The sequence below is a fragment of the Cetorhinus maximus genome, chromosome 7 (assembly GCF_964194155.1).
Source record: "Cetorhinus maximus chromosome 7, sCetMax3.hap1.1, whole genome shotgun sequence".
Classification (NCBI taxonomy): domain Eukaryota; kingdom Metazoa; phylum Chordata; class Chondrichthyes; order Lamniformes; family Cetorhinidae; genus Cetorhinus; species Cetorhinus maximus.
The window spans coordinates 78,385,663-78,403,476 of record NC_135885.1 but is presented as its reverse complement, the minus strand read 5'-3'; the positions used below and the strand labels follow the sequence as shown (position 1 = coordinate 78,403,476).

Genomic DNA, 17,814 nt, shown 5'->3' with positions numbered 1-17,814 from the left:
GGCTTTTAATTTTTGCTCTTATTGTTCTTACATTTTTGACGGTTTAAAATACTTTTGGGGTAAGTGAGGGAGCATTCGGGAAACAATAGCCACAGTGTCCTTAGAATTATAATTATTATGAAAAATCATGTGCAAGGATTCAACTGGAGGAGAGTTAATTTCAGTTAGTTGAAAAGGGATATGGCCCAGGTGGATTGGAATCAGCAATTGTAGATGCAATAGCTTAGTGGTTATTTTACTGGACTAATAATCCAGAGGCTTGGACTAATGATCCAAAGACGTGAATTCAGATCCCACCACAGCAGCAAAGGAATTTAAATTCAATTAATTAAATCTGAATAAAAAGCCAGTGTGTATAATGATGACCATGAAACTAACAAATTGTTGTAAAAACCCACGTGGTTCATTAATGTCTTTTAAAGAAGGAAATCTCTCATCCTTGTCCAATCTGGCCTAGAAGTGACTCCAGATCCACTCAATATTATTGACTCTTAACTGTCCTTTGAAATGGCCCAGCAAGCCACTCAGTTGCATTCAAGAAGCTGGCTCCCACCACCTTCTCAGGGCAATTAAGGATGGGCAATAAATCCTGGCCTTCCCATGGATTCCTACGTCCCAGGAATACATTTTTATAGAAAGATTGTTAGGTAAAACAGAGTGAACAATAGAAAACCTTCAAAGATGTGATAGTTTGTGTATGTACTGGACACATTCCCACAATGGGGAAAGGAAAGGCATCCAAAGCTCGAGCTCCTTGGGCGATTTAAAATATAGAGATTAAAACGAAACAGCAAAAGATGGTTTATAATAAAGGTTCATAATTCAGTTCAGAACCAAGCTGAATACAGAAAGTATAGAGGAGAATTATAAAAGGAAGTAAGGGGAGGGGAAAGAGTGAATGACAATGGAACAGTGGATAACAAAAAAAGGAACCCATAGCCATATAACAAAATAAGGAGCAAAAAGAGTACCTTGTGGAGTCGGAGGGATGTGGCTGAGGTATAAAGTAATTGCTTTGCAACTGTCTTCACTAAAGAAGAGGATTCTGCCAATGTCACTGTAAAGGAGGTTGTAGAGATATTGGATTGGATAAAAATAGATAAAGGGGTACTTGAAAGGTTGGCAGCACACAAAGTAGTAATGTCACTAGATCCAGATGGGATGCATTCTTGGTTTCTGAGGGAAGTAAGGGTGGAAATAGTGGAAGCTCTGGTCACAATCTTCCATTCCTTCTTAGATATGGAAATTACACCAGTAGACTGGAGGATGCAAATATTCAAGGGAGAGGATAAATATGGTAACCCCAGCCCAGTCTACCCAAGGGAGTACAGAGGTTTTAGAGAAAATAAAGCAGGACAAAGTTAATTGGTACTTGGAAAAATATGCATTAATAATGAAAGCCAGCATGGATTTGTTAAAGGCAAATCACGTTTGACTAACTTGATTCTGTTATTTCATCAAAAACACAGAGGGTTGATGAGTGTAGTGCGGTCAATGTTATGTATTTGGACTTTCAGAGGGCGGTTGATAAAATATCAGATAATAGACTTGTTACCAAAATTGAAGCCTGTAGAATTGAAGGGACAGTGGCTATCTGGATATATGATTGGCTAAGGGACAGAAAGCAGACAGTAGTGCTCTAAGCATTTGTTTTTCACACTGGAGGGGAGTGTTACAGTGGTATTCCCAGAGTTCAGTGTTGGGACCACTGCTTTTCTGATATATATTAGGGGCCTGGACTTGGGTGTACAGAGCATAATTTTAAAAGTTTGCAGATGACACAAAACTCCAAAACATAGTAATAAGTGAGGAAGATTGTAACAGACTTTATGAGGACGTAGACAAATTGGCAAAAAAGGCAGATGAATTTTAATGCAGTGAAACGTGAAGTGATTCATTTTGGTAGTGTGAATCAGGAGAGAGAGTATAAAATAAATGGTAGAATTTTAAAAGGGGTGCAAGAACAGGGAGATTAATTGTATGCATACAAGTTTTTGAAGGTGGTAGGACAAGTTGAGAGGGTGTTTTTAAAAAAAAACCTCTGGGTTCAATGACTTCATAAATAGAGGCATAGGGCTGAATTTTCGTGTCCCACTGGAGTTGGGAATGGGGTGAGTAATCACCAAAACTTCTGTTTTTTTCGTGGCACATTTAAATTTCCTCTATAAAAATGGAATCTCCCCATAGTCAGGAAGACGTTCAGATTAGGATCAGGTCATGACTCCGCATCCTCTGATGTCAGGGTCACCATTGACAGCCCTAGGGGAAATTTGTTTTTCTTGTTCCACCGTACTTTTGTTGGGTCAGGCAGATTTTGGAAGGCTTCTGAAAACTTGCCTTATTTGAGAGCTTGAAAACCTTGGAGGAAGCTGCTGAGCAGTCAGGAATATTTTGACAGGTAAGTGTTAAATGTTTTGATAACTTCAAATGTCATTATTAGATGTTATATTATAAATTGCATATGTTTTTACTATAGCGATTGATTGTAGGGTTCTGTCCTGCAAAGGTAAATTGACCATTACACTGATCTGTATTCTGTAAATATTGAGATGTATTAGAGTACTTTTCCCATGGAAAAAGTACTATTATGCATTCAAAACAGAAGAAAACTGTGCTTGGGAACTTTAGTGTCATGATCTGAAATTATTTAAAGACCCACAGTACTTTAAATTTGAAAAAAGAAAATGGTCTGCTGCTTTCATTTAGACCTGGGCTGCTTTGATTAACATGCCACTTGCTGTAGCTTAGAAAAGAAACTAGTCATCTGTTTCCCAGTTCCAATAGGCTACATTGTCTGCAGTTGCAAGGGTTTATTTTCACAGGTGAGCCCATTATGAATGCCTGCCTGAGTTTCAAAATCTGCGCACCGTTTATCTCAGCAAGAGATAAAGCTGAATAAAGCAAAGATAAAGCAGAAAAAGAAAGCTTATGATAGTCACAAAAAGCTTAATACTGTAGACAGCTGAGAGGAGTATAGAAAGTACAGGGGTGAAGTCAAAAAAGGAAATTAGGAAAGCAGAGAGGATACGGAAAAATATTGGCAGGTAAAATCAAAGTAAACCCAAAGATGTTTGACCAGTACACTAAGAGCAAGAGAATAACTAAGGAAAGGCTAGAGCCTTTCAGAGACGCACATGGTAACTTAAGTGTTGATGCAGAAGATGTGGGCACGGTTCTCAATGAGCACTTTGTCTCTGTCTTCACTAAGGGTGGTGGGGGGGGGGGGTGGGGGGGGGGCGGGGGGGATGATGCAGACATTCTAGTTAAAGAGGAGGAGTGTGATATATTAGACACAATAAGCATTATGAGAGAGGAAGTACTGGAGGGACTGACATCCTTAAATTGGATAAATCACCAGGGCTGGATGGATAGTATCCCAGGCTGTTAAAGGAAGCCAGGGAGGAAATGCCAGGTAGGATGCTCTGAGGATCTTTTTCTAATCCTCACTAGATACAGGGGAGGTACCAGAGGATTGGAGGTCTACAAATATTGTATCATTATTTAAAAAGGGTGTGCGGGATAGACTGGAAAATTACAGGCCGATCAGTCTGACTTCGGTGGTGGGCAAATTATTGAAATCAATTCTGAGAGACAGGATAAATTGTCATTTAGAAAGGCATGGATCAACCTGGGATTGTCAGCATGGTTTTGTTAGGGGAAGATCGTGCCATACTAACTTACTGAATATTTTTAAGGAAGTAACTAGGAGGATTGATTAGGGTAGTGCAGTGGATGTTGTCTACATGGACTTTAGCAAGGCATTTGACAAGGTCCCACTTGGCAGATTGGTCAGAAAAGTGAAATCCCATGGGAGACAATGGCTGGACTAATAATCCAGAGGCCCAGGCTAATGCTCTGGGAACATGGATTCAAATCCCACCACAGCAGCTGGCGGAATTTGAACTCAGTTAATAAATCTGGGATATAAAAAGCTAGTCTCAGTAATGGTGACCATGAAACTATCATCTACTGTTGTAAAAAAACCCATATGGTTCACAAATGTACTTTAGGGAAGGAAATCTGCCATCCTTACCTGGTCTGGTCCACTCCAGACCCATAGCAATCTGGTTGACTCTTAACTGCTCTCTGAAAGCCATTCAGTTCAAGGGCAATTGGGGGTGGGCAACAAATGCTGGCCTTGCCAGCAATGCCCAAGAAGAGAAAAAAGGTGAAGAGTTGGATCCAAAATTGGCTCAGCAACAGGAAACAAGGTTAATGGTTGATGGATGTTTTAACAAATGAAAAGTAGCTTCCAGAGGTGTTCCACAGTGATCAGTATTGAGGACCTTGCTGTTTGTTGTACATATTAATGATTTGGACATGAATGTGGGAGGCATGAATGGGAAATTTTCAGATGACACAAAAATTAGCCATGTAGTTAAGAGGAAAGCTATTGTCTCCAGAATGATATCAATGGTTTGGTTGAGTGATTGGATAAGTGGCAAGTGGAATTAAATCCAGAAAAGTGTGAAGTAATGCCTGTGTGGAGGGCAGACAAAGCAAGGGAAAACACAATAAGCAGGAGGATATTGAGAGGTTTAGAGAAAGTGAGAGCTCTGAAGAAGGGTCATACGGACTCAAAACGTTAACTTTTTCTCCCTCCACAGATGCTGTTAGATCTGCTGAGTTTTTCCAGCATTTTCTGCTTTTGTTTTGTTTAAAAGGTATGTGGATCTGCACCTGAAGTGCTGTAACCTGCAAGCTTTCAGACCAGGTCCTGGAAAGTGGGATTAAAAAATGAGTGGCTAGTTTCTTTTTTTTTTCTCTTTTTTAGCCAACGTAGACACAAAGAGTTGAGTGGCCTCTTTCTGTGCTGTAACTTTTCTACGGTTCTATGGAGACTGCATACACAATTTGATTGACAGTTTTAAGTGATTATTAAAGGATTATCTGTCTTTGATGTGGTTACTGTTATAGGGTGTTGGATACAGTTTGGTAGGTCTGAAGAAGTCTTCAACCATACCATACGTAGGTTGACTGTAAGTCTTTATTGACTCTTAGGCCTGAATTTTCCCGTCGGCGATTTGGGGGCGGGGCCCGCTTGCCGATGGGAAAATGACGCCAGATGATGTCGGGAGGAACCCCCGACGTCATCCCGCCCCATTTAAATATTCAGTAAGGCGGGTGGACAGCGAAATCAGCTGTCTGCCCGCCGACCTATCAATGGCCAATTGAGGCCATTGACAGGATAATTAAAGTAATTAAAGGCCCTGCCCATCCAACATTAAGGCTGGCGGGCAGGCCAAGAGCCCCAGCGGGCTTCTGATAAAACATGAAACCTCATCCACTGGTGGGATGAGGTTTCATGTCCATTTTTAAAAATCTTAAATAAACTTTATGTGAGATTTATTAACATGTCCCATCTCGTGTGACATTGTCACATGAGGGGTACATGTTAATATTTTTTTTATTTTTCTATTTTGACACTTTGAAGCACTGTCAGTGATCTCCCTGAGACAGCACTTAGTCTCAAGGAGCAGTGCAATCTTTCACGCGCATGCGCGAAAGTGCGCACTTTGACAGTTAGGGAATCCCTCCCCCCCCCGCACAGGAAACACATAGCGCTTCCCGCCGGGTTGACCGCTGGGTGGGCCTTAATTGGCCGCCCACTTAAAATGGTGGTGGGGCCTGATTCGGCGGCGGAATTCGGCTGCTCGCTGGCGAACCTAGAGCAAAATTCTGCCCTTAGAATTATTTACATATACTCAGTAAAGGGTTCAAGCTAGGAGCTGTCTCCATGCTTGCTGATACACACGTCTCTGTCCAACACTAGACTGACCCTGGATGTGGGTCATGTGCTGTTTTACATCACTGTGTGGGCGGTACTATGCTCAGTCCCACATTAACCCTATAGCTACCAGACCCTTATACAACAGTTACTATATTGATAGAAACAAAAAACTACTGCGGATGCTGGAAATCCAAAACAAAAATCGAATTACCTGGAAAAACTCAGCAGGTCTGACAGCATCGGTGGAGAAGGAAAGAGTCGACGTTTCGGGTCCACACGACCCTTCAACAGAACTGAAGTATAGTTAGGAGAGGGGTGAAATATAAGCTGGCTTAAGGTGGGGGGCGGGGGGAGAGAAGTTGAGGGTGGGGTGGTTGTAGGGACAAGCAGATAATCAAAAGATGTCACAGACAAAAGGATCAAAGAGGTGTTGAAGGTGGTGATATTATCTAAGAAAAGTGCTAATTAAGAATGGATGGCAGGACACTCAAGGTACAGCTCTAGTGGGGGTGGGGTGGAAAGATTGACAAGGTATTAGTTGTAGATTTAAAAATAATGGAAATAGGTGGAAGAAGAAAAATCTATATAAATTATTGAAAACAAAAAAAAAACAAAAGGGAGGGGGAGGAAACGGGGTGGGGATGGGGGGAGGGGGAGTTTAAGATCTAAAGTTGTTGAATTCAATATTCAGCCCGGAAGGCTGTAAAGTGCCTAGTCGGAAGGTGAGGTGCTGTTCCTCCAGTTTGTGTTGGGCTTCACTGGAACAATGCAGCAAGCCAAGGACAGACATGTGGGCAAGAGAGCAGGGTGGAGTGTTAAATACTATATTGATGTTTGTTTGATTTTACAGCTCGGAAGGTTTAACTTTGTTCTTTGGGTCTGGAGTGTTTTTTTCAGTATGAATGTTTGTGTTTTTGAACGATGGCTTTATTAGATTGTTGGAGGTCTACTTTTTTTCATGACCATTTCAAAGACTTCCTATTGCTATTACATGAGGACTGTACATAGCCACTCACCCGGTATCCACTATGGAGGATACATGGGTGGCATGCAGGGCACATGGGAGTATGATAGGAAGTGTGTATTGATGAAGGCATGATGGGGAATGGGGGGTATGAGGGGACATGGAAGAGAGAGACATGGGCTGTGATGGGACATGAGAATTTGAGTGGACCTGCAGGAGGCATGGTGGTATGAGGAGGCATGCGGGATGGGTGAGGGGTGAGTTTTAGGTTGGCATAAGAATGATGTTGGAGAACTCTGCTGGTGTCCCAGCGAACCAAGAAGGGCCTCCTAACCAGGCTGCTTTGGCACCTGCAATCCTCTGATACTGCCTCGGGAATTGGGAAACCCGAACCCTGCACGTCTCCAGGAAATGGAAATATGACGAGCATGGACAGAGGTTAAAAGCTCAGGTTTCCAAAGTTGGGAAATGGCCCAACTCATGTTTCTCAAGCCCCAACATGAAAATCCAGCCCAAAGAGTACAAAAGCAAGAAAGGTATACTAACACTTTAAGAAACACTGATTTTGTTCCAGGTGGAGTATTATGACTAATTCTGGGCACTGCAATTAGGAAGGATGCCAACGTGTGAAAGAGGGTGCAGAGGACATTTGCTAGAATGGTACCAGGGACAAGGGGCTTCAGTTATGTGGAAACACTGGAGATGCTGGGATTGTTCTCTTTAGAGCAGAGAAGGTTCCCGGAAGATTTGATAATGGTGTGCAAAATGATGAAGGGTTTTGATAGAGAAAATAAGGAGAAACTGTTTCTAGTGTCAGAAGAGTCAATAGCTACAGGAAACATTAATGGGCAAAAGATAAATGTTTTAGGCAGAGTTGTTATGATCTGGAATGCACTACTTAAAAGGATGGTGGAAGCAGATACAATAATTTATTGGAGAATCAATTGAAAGGGCAAAATATACAGAGCTATGGGAAAGAGCAGGGGAGTGGGACTAATTGGATAGCTTATTCATAGATCCAGTACAGGCAGAATGAGCTAAACAGCCTTTTTTTGTGCTGTGTCACTTTATGATTCTTTTGCAATTGATTTTGGTTAATTTATTCCACTGTCATCATTTTATGTATTCAGTATAATTAAATCCGTACAGTAAATATTCAATAGGTAGTAAATTCTTATATACTCCATTAACCCCCACTTTCTATGGCAGGATACAGTAATTGAAAAGTCTACTCGTACTGAGGTATGTTTGTGTTTCTGATTTGCCTCCAAATCTTGTTCATCCCCCACCCCTGTGCTCGCTAACCTACATTGGCTCCCTGTCCAGCAATGCCTTGACTTTGAAATTCTCAGGTTTGGATTCAAATCACTCCTTGTTATCATTATAATCCCCTGAATGCTCCTCAAAATTTGGCCTTGTGTGCATACCCAATTTTAATCATTCACTACTAGTGGCCATGCCATCAGCAGCCTGGGTCCTGAGCTTTGGAATTCCTCCCCTAAGCCTCTCAGCCTATGTAAATTTCTCTCCTCCTTTAAAAGACACCTTAAAACCTACCTTTATGACCAAACTTTTGATCACCATTATTAATATCCCCTTATGTGGCTCAGTGTCAAATTTTGTTTGATAACACTGCCATAATGCACCTTGGGATGTTTAAGTATGCTACTGGGTCATATATAAATTTCTTAGCTTAATTATTGCTTATTGAATTAGAATAGGATTGTAATCATCATTCAATAATTTTCCAATAAAATCACATATGTATGGTATTTATGACTATAGATAGAAATATATAGAGAGAAAGAAGAAAAAAGTATGGAAAAGGAAACAAACTAATAATACCTGCTTTAAATTGCAATGAAAGGTGCAAGTATGGTGCTATTTTCACAATGCCGGAACTGGACTTCATTTTTTTCACAGATCACTTCTATTACTTTGAAGTTGGGAAAAGCACGATGCATGGTACTGAAATATCACCAGACTCCAACTCAAAGTAGCTCACAAGATATCAGCTCTTCTCAATCGTTAAAATATGAATGCTAAAACAGCAGTTTGTTTGAAATTTAAAAGCTTACCTTTGGGCTCCCCTGATGATGTGGTGAATTGATGCAGTGTGTAACTGAGCCATGGATACTAGGAAGGTCATCAATTGCACATGAATACTGTTCGCTTGAACAGATACTGGGTAATGATTTGTGTTTGTAGAATCATAGCATGAAAATAATTCATGTATCAAATATAGCTACCAATTTTGGCAGGGTTTGGTGCCATATGTGTTTGCATTAGTCAATGACCATCGTCTTTATGTGTAACTGCAACAGAAATGAACCAGTTCAATCATTTCAGTCTGGTAGCTGTTTCTTTTAGTCACTCACAATACATACAAAGTGAAATTCTGAAAAGGTTCTCCTGGTCTCCCACTATAACTTTAGGGGGGGGAAAAAAACACAGATAAACAATGCAAGTGGTCATTTTCAGCCATTTACACTGTTCCTTTGGCATTTTTTGCTCATCTACCACTGACCAGCAGACTTACTGAAGAATTTGAGTTCCAGAGAGTTTAAAAGCAAGCTGTACTGTTTTAGCCTAAATAGATACAAATGCTGAGCTTTCGAAGATCAAAACTATTTATTTCAAATATACACGCAGTGTGATTGATGCAGTGTTGCACTTAACAGCTACTTGTTTTTTAAATATAGCCAGTTATTCAAATCTAACATAGACTTGGCAGTTGGTCAAAGTGTCTCAGGGTATTCATTAAGCAGAGTTGGTAGGGGAGAGCTGAATCAATTGAAACCCTTGGGAAAATAAAGGGATAGCGTTTCCACTTTGGTAACAATCATGATTCCAGCGCCAACCCCACCCAAAATTGCACGAGGTTTGAAAAGTGTTTGAGTTTCCGTTCAAACTCATTTGAATAATGTAAATTCAGATTCTGCCATGAGCCATCACCATAGGACAGCGTTTTAAAGTGCAATTGAAAAAAATATTTTGCTTTAAAACATTCCTTGATTTATTTAAGTGTGATAACTTGGTGTAGTTTGATTAGTACAGCTGAAAATGTTTCCTGAAAAATAAGCAATTTTAACCACAGTGTCAATCCAACACCTATGAGTAAGCCGATTTTAAGTTATTGAAAATTATGCAAACAATATACAGAGCCATATGCTTGTGAGATTGGAATACAGTTGCTAGCCAGTTTCTTCAAAAATTAAAGCCATTCAAAAGCTTTTTTATAGTCTCCTCGAAAGCCTGCAAGTGAGCATAATTAGTGCAAATTCACAACGGAGATTAATTCACCCTGGGGGCATGGGCAATTTTGTTGGTGGGGCCAGTTTCTAGCGCAATGCTTTTTAAACTTGTGCAAAAGATTGCAAAAGTTGGATTTGTGCTGGACGTAACTTGTGCCTTAAATTCTGATATTTTGCATGGCTTATGCTAATATCAAGCAAATTGCACTGAAAAGAACAATGCGACTGAGCTGGGTCCCCTAATTTGACCAGCTAGATTCTGCAGTTAAAATAATTACAAGAAAAGATCTGCACATATAGAAGTTTTCTATAAAAAAATTAGCGACACATAAAATGGAAAAAGCACAAGTGCCCAATTGCCCCACCACACCTGTGCCAGCTCTTTTCAAAGCCAGTTAATCCCAGTTCCTGTTCTTTCCCCATAGCCCTGCAACTTTTCCCCCTTCTGCTATTTATTCATTTTCCTACTATTGAATCTGTTTCCATCTGCCTTTGAAGCAGTTAATTCCAGGTCACAACAACCCACTGAGGAAAAAAAAAACCTCATGGCGTCTCTGGTTCTTTTGCCTAACGCTTTAAATCTGTGTTTATTGACCCTTCTTCCACTGGTAACAGTTTCTCCTTATTTACCCTATCAAAACCCTTCATGACCATTGTAACATTTTACTGTTTTCCTCTGAAACAGCGAGATCATAGAATTTTTACTATAAGTATCATATGTTAAATATTCACTATTTAATGAATTCACTTAATAGCTGAAGTCAGAGGTTTCCAAACTTATGACATGCTTGTTCCATACCAACTAGTTGCTCGCATATCCCTGTCAGTACACTGGATTAATATTTTCACTCCCTTAATGTCCAAGCATTGTACAAAATGTGCAAATTATGATACATATATACAAGCTAAACAATGGCTTAATAATACTACTCTCCATTAAAGTAAAGGTTGAGGTTATTTGTATGGGCATACACGCATAGTTTTTGGTGTTACTTTGAGTTGCAACTTGGTTTCTACTCTTGGTTCCAATCTCCCCCTAACTTCCACACTTCATAAACATGTCCCAGCTCATGTGACACTGTCACATGAGGGGACATGTCTAAATAATTTTCACCTGTCTTTATTGAAAACTTTCATTCTGAACTGCGAAAGAGCGCAGGCCCCGACTCATCTCCCTGCTCTCGCCCACACAGGTAGCAGCGTTACCGGACACACGTCACGCTGGAAGGGCCTTAATTGGCCCACCCATGTAAAATGTCGGCGCGCAGCCGATCACAGATGGCGATCGGCCCAGTGCCCACTCCCAAATGGCCGCCAGACGGGGAGAAAATTCTCCCCTTAGACATTGCACAAAAGTCTGCATAAATCACTCAAGTGAATTTTATTGATCTATGTTGTGTATAAAAACATTGACTTTGCACTGTACTTAAACTCTTGTTATGTTGCAAAATACAAGGAAATTTGGCCATTTTAAACAAGCTGAGATGCTAGGGATGTGCTTTAGGATGCTATTTACCAGTCCTAAGCAAGCCCAGAATCAGCTTGAATATTCAGTTGTTCCTCAATGTTTCAAGAACATTGGAGAGTAAGAATTCTTAACTAGCATAAATATCTCCTATAAGAGAAAGGAAGAATCAATTAGGAATGAAAACAAGTGAGTTAATAGATTACTTCCAATACAGATCCCATGAGATGTTAATTTGTATAACTGTGGACATATAGGGCAGAATTTCTACCTCGGCGGGCGGGCGGGCACGCGCCCAACCCGCTCAAGCGTAAAGTGACACATGTTGACGTCAGGTGCGCGTCCCGACATCAACGTGCAGTCGCGCGATAGTTCAGTCAGTGGGCGCATGCCGAAGTCAGCAGTGCACCCACTGACAATTAAAAGGCCTATTAAGGCCATTAACAAGGACATTGAAACATTGAAAAGGCCAAGCAGCTCTGTGCCTCAGGGAGATTTTCAAGCATGCACTTTCGTGCTCAGCCTACTCGCCCTCACCCCCACCCTTCACCCACCTCCACCCCGCCCGGGCACAGGCAGAACTGTATGCTGCCACTTGTCCTTCACGCTGGGTGTGATTGGCCCGTTTGCATGATATCGCGGTCCGGACCCGATCGTGGGCGGCGGTCAGCTTCCTGGCCAGCCCTACCCGCCTCCGCCGAGCCCGCCCGACAAGAGTAAAATTCTGCCCATAAATGTGGCAATTGAATCCCAATGGTTTCTAACTTAACTCCTCTATAGATTGACAATTTCAAGTTCTTTAACATTAAAGTTGTAGCCAAATATTTTGTGGTAATATTTTCCCCCACAACCGATCGCTCTGAAATGTTATACATGAGGTGCAAACAAAATAAAGTTTTGTTTCAAAGGTATTATGATCTTGGACCAGACCTCCCAAGTTTTTGGTAAGATTCGGCTAAGGGCAAATAACTTTTGTTTAAAGTAGACAAAGTTTGGGATTTAAGACCCTTAAGAGAATAAAGCCACAAAATTCTACAGGTTTTGAACAAACAAAAATAAAATTTACTGTACAAGGTCAGAAGGATGAAAAAAATTATAAATCTATCTTATATGAAATACATGTGAATTTACAGGCAAACTGTGGTCTAAAGCGTCATACTGCACAATCAATAGCAGATGTAACAAAGACAGATTCCATGGATCTCTCAACAACCCACCCAGATGTCAGTAACACTGTGAGCTAACTACTCTCATTGAAATTCCGTCTCTCTCACAAGGGATTCCAGTCTTCACCTTTGAAGATCTCATCTTGGAATTCTCTCCTAAAGTTGCTCTAACTTCAACTGTAGCTATAAGAAAAGATTGAAGAGGCTGGACTGTTTTCATTGGAGAAAAGAAGGCTGAGAGGAGACTTGATCGAGGTATTCAAGGTCCTGAGGGGTATGGACAGGGTAAATAGTGAGGAACTGTTCCCACTCAAGGGAGCATCAAGAGATAGAGGGCACAGATTCAAAATAATTGGCAAAAGGAGTAAAAGTGACCTGAGGAAAAATGTTTCTCCCAGAGGGTGGTTGGAGTCTGGAACTGACTTCCTGAGAGGGTGGTGGAGGCAGGTTTGATCGAGGCATTCAAAAGGGAATTGGATTGCTATCTGAAAAGAAAGAAGATGCAAGGCAGGGGATTGGGACTAAGTAGAGAGCCAGTGCAGACTCGATTGGCCAAATGGCCTCCTTCTGCACTGTAAAGATTCTGTGATTCTCTGAACTCGGACTGCCTCAACGCCAGCTCAACTTGCAGGATTTCAATCTCATATCCCAAGACTCCATTCACCTGGATTCCTGAGTTTGCACTCAAGCACCAATTCACAAGCACAACTTCAGCTCTTCGGCCGTGCTAAGCAGAATACCACTGCTCCAAAGGGTTACCTTCACCCCAACAGCCTACAGCACAGAGTTACCAATCTTCTGCTGTCGACTTCAAATCATCAAGGCTTCTCCTGAGTCCCCTCCAATTGCCAGGGCTTCTCCTGAGCTCTATCCATTTAAGGTCTGCCAGCTGCAGCCTTTTTTCTGCTTTGAGCCTCTCTCTCTGCTCTTCTTTTCTTCTTAGCTAGGACCTGTCCCTGTCTCTTGTTTTTGTCCTTTGTCCGGGACTCCTTTTTGGGACCTCTCCCTGTCCCCTGCCCGGGACTCGTCTCTGGTTATGGTGCCCCAATCCTGGTCAAATGACCGTGCTTTTTTTTCCTTTTCATGCAGGCATCCTAAGAATGTTCAAATGCCGTAAATTGAATGTGCAGCCCGCTCCTGGTCTGCGACATGCGCGGAAACTGTAGGGACTTGAAGTTCCTGACCTCCCACTTGATGAGAAGGTAAGTCTGGATTTCTTAACAAAGAATGTAAAGAGTCTGTTTGTCCTGAATATTATTATCTCGTTCTTTTACATGCTGAGGTACAGAGTTATATTGAAAGTACTCTCAAAATATTTTTCGACATGGAATCTGCTATTTTGAGTGGTGATCAACTTTTTGTATTGTGCATTTTTATTTGACTGAGAGTGACAACTCCTGAGCAATTGTTATACTCTTTTTTTTAAGGAAAAAAGGCTGATGAGAAAATGTCATCTTTGTTAGCATCTTTCTTGTTAAAGCTGTGGCTTATGCTCAGTGGTGGAAAATCAGATATATATTTGACCTCTTTCTACCCATATATAAATAATAGAGTGAATATTACAGACCCTGGCTGGCATATTTGAAGATAGGGTCACGAAAAATAATGCTGGTAGCCAAACCCACACGTTACCCCCACTACCCGCTCCCCCTACCCACAACCTGTTCCTCATATTACAGGGCGCAGGTAAGGCATCAGGCAGCCTGCCCATGCTTAGGGCTATTGAGCCCCTTAAGTGGCCAATTAATGGCAACTTGAGGACCTCATTCTGTCTCTATTGCAATAATATGTGTGGCTGGGGAAGATGGGGAAAAGCTAAGTATCCTGGCAGCTTTCCCTGCATGTGCTAAAGTGAGGGTGTGGTCTCCTGTGCCAATCAGTGTCACACCCCCAAGATTGTACCCCTCCTTTGTGCCTCCTCAGGGCTCTAAAACCCTACCTCCAACCCCTTGTTGGGGTCACAAAGACGTCGCCAACCAAAATGCCCAGACTTCCCTGAAGCCTGGCATCCATCGTCAGTTCTTCTAGGGACTTGTGTTATCACTGTCGCGTAGCCAGTTTTAAAGTCGTCGTCGTGCTGACTGATTTTTCAATTGGGGGGTGGGAGGCGTTGAGGATTATGTTCTCCCCCAAGCCCCCGTGAAATTCACCCCAATGAATGGGATTTTGTCGAATGCTGTTTATTCAGAAATGTTAAACTTGAAAGATTACAAAAGCTGACTAACAGTTTCAAAAAGCAGATAGAGACCCCTATCAGCTGACAACTAGAAGAACCACCAACAATTCCAAAAACACCCTTGAATGTAGACCCGTGATCAAGGCCAATACTTTTATGTTTTTTTAATGACCGTAATTAAAATCAAGATTTATGAATGATTTCGAGCAAACTAGTAGTAAGTTGGTAGCTGCTTCACCTACTGGTTACAGCATGATTGGCTGAAAGGGTTTGCAGGAACAGAGAAATCTAGAGCGACAAACGTATCTCGAAAATGCTGGTATATCAAGCAACAACATGGGGCTAGATTTTGAGCTTCCCTGCTGGTGGATTTGAATTCCTACTTTGGAATTTATGAATACACGTATATTGTACAAGAGCAGAGAGGTTATGATGAATTTGTACACTACAATGCTTTGGTTGCAGTTGATGTACTATATGTAGCTTAGGGTACTCTACACTCTCTAGGGCTTTTTATAGTAATAATGTATAAATTCATCAGATGCTGATATCAAGGATGGAACACTGCTGTACTGAAGAGAGACTTGTAATACTGGAACTATTTCTACTGGAGCAGAGAATGATAAGAGGACATTTAAGAAGATTTAAAAAAAAATTATGAATGCATTTGAGAGGGTTAGTAGGAAAAGATACTTCCTCTTGTTGAAAGTCAACAGCAAGAGATGTTCAATTTAAAATTGTCACTGGGAAGTGAGGAAAACAATCTTTATATAGAGGATTGTTAGACATGGAATGTTCACCAGAGAGAGTAGAGACAGACAACATTTTGAAGAGACAAATTGATAACTATTTGAAACAATGGAGGATAGTCTATGGAAGAGAGCAGTATATTAATATTACATTTCGAGAGTCCTAGTGAAATGCCAACATAGATATAATGTGCTAAATGGTCTCCGTCGGTGTTGTAAATATCTATGGTTCGATACCTGTGACAAAACACAGACCAGAGACTTTCATCTGACAGCTGCTCTCTTGACCAGTCCAGTGATATCACAACAAAGCTTAGAGTTTAGAAAAGCTGTGAAAAGTTTATTTTTAGCCTATGCGCAGGGTATTCCATGGTGTCTTTACTCTGGATTGAATGACAAGCTTTCAACATTTAGTTAATGTTTTCCAACTGTTTAGCTCTATGTTACAATATTGAGACAGAACTTGAGTTCAAGAATTTGTGTTATAGGTTTTTAAAACACAGGTTATAAAAATTCTTCGGAAGTGGGGATACTCTGAAGAATTTTGAAATGTTTTATTTTAAAACCCATTAAAACATCAGAAACAGCTATTTTGTCAGTAGATTTCTCTTTCTTTGTGTCTCCTTTCTTCCGCCCGAATGAGTCCAGATAGTAGCTATAGCTTGAACAATATTGCCTGTTGATATGGTGTTTTTCTGCTGCTCTGAGAGGTCAGGAGTGGACAAACCTGTACTCTTCCGATGGATACCCAAGCTAGGGTGCATTATTAAGCCTGAACCATGTGTTACAACTAGGTCAGTAGGGTGAACTGACTCTTTGTCCGACTCCTGAGTTGGTTATAACAGTGTTTGAATTTAAAAGGGAGGTGATATTGACAATTCAATATAACCATTTAGCTGTGTATAGCTTAGTGCAAGAAATGAGCGAGCCAGGTTCCTTAAGTTAATGAGTAAAGAGTTAGATTTAATGCTAAAACTCACTCAGGTAAAGACACAGAAATGATTAACAAAAGGTTTAAAATGTACAAATATGTACAACCACTCACTAATACAAAAACAATGCACTTACAATACCCCCAAGTGTGCAAAAAGAAGTAAAATTCTGCAGAGTATCAAATTTTAGAAACTTGGCCAAATAACAAGTCAGAAAAAAAGTTATGGATTGCCCAGCAGCTTGTTTACAGCTGAAGGGTTCCTTTCCACCGTGGAGCAGTTGGCCAGCAGTTGTGGCTGGTTAATTTGGAATTATCCTTCAGAACTCTCGATTTGCAGCAATGAGGTCTTCTGGTGGGTTTTTCAAATCTCAAACGGCTCAGCTTTAATGCTGGATATTTCAGAAGAAAGATGGAGTAAGGCTGTTGCCCCTGAGCAGTCTCTCTCTCACTACTCAAAAGATCCAGTATCTTTTTTACACCCATGAGCTGCATCATGTGACCTCTCTGAAAGCTCCATAGACTTTGTGACTCCATAAAAGCAGCTTGTGTCCTTTGTAAATACAAATATAATAGCTGCTGTAAGCCAGTGTCTTTTGCTTAGGAAAAGTGTTCTTTTCAAAAGAGCTCAATACATATGTATGTCCATCCATTATAAAGTAATATATGTCCAGATGATGACATTATAAATTAATATGCTATATAACACATCTTCATAACACATGTTGCACCTCCAGCTGGATTTCCCCAATGAAGGTGAGAAACATGAGACAGGATTGATCCATGCCATGATTCTGCCTCTGCCGCCATACTGTCAGGAAGTGTGATTTTCCTGCAGCTGAGGTCTTAATTGGCCTGGAGACAGGTCTGCTGCCCTCATCGGCAGAACTGAGGTTGGAACAGAGGTTTGCTGACTCTGGAGTGGGCAAGTTAAAAGGCCCACCTCCATTCCAATTTGTAGGTAAGAAGTCTGCTCATTTATTTGTCAGGACTAATGAAGCCTCAGCAAAAATAATCATTGTGCAGACCTGTGCACGAAACTTGTCTAAAAAAAATAAAAGGTCTCTGTCGTTTGGTCAATTGTGTGAGTTACCCATTTCCATAATTACAATGTTGGCCTTTTACTTGACAGCTTGATAGTTGGCAGAATCATCAACAATCTGGTTTAATCTTCACTTCTTTAATGAAAAAATCTCCTATTTTGTACAGTAGACTGCTACTGTTCATATTTTCCCATTACAGGATGGGTAGGCAATGCTTAGGTGTCAGCCGGCAACTGTCCAAAAAAAGGTATATTCAAGCAACCAGATTGCTGTTCATTGCTAGAAATTCCTTGCTCTCCTCATCACACACAAAGCAGGTAATTCCTACAACATAT

The 17,814-nt window shown here is 41.0% G+C and overlaps 1 protein-coding gene across 6 annotated transcripts in view; it reads left to right on the top strand.

Annotated features, from left to right (window-relative positions):
• nox4 (NADPH oxidase 4) overlaps positions 1 to 17,814 on the top strand; it is a 215,301-nt gene that overhangs the window by 102,720 nt on the left and 94,767 nt on the right. For 5 of the 6 annotated variants that reach the window (XM_078545752.1, XM_078545754.1, XM_078545749.1 and 2 more), the window contains one exon: positions 7,905 to 7,937. The exons of the other annotated variant lie outside the window; for it this stretch is intronic. In XM_078545752.1, the coding sequence (XP_078401878.1) occupies positions 7,905 to 7,937 (33 nt within the window). The remainder of the gene's footprint in view (positions 1 to 7,904; positions 7,938 to 17,814) is intronic. 6 annotated transcript variants of the gene reach the window in all.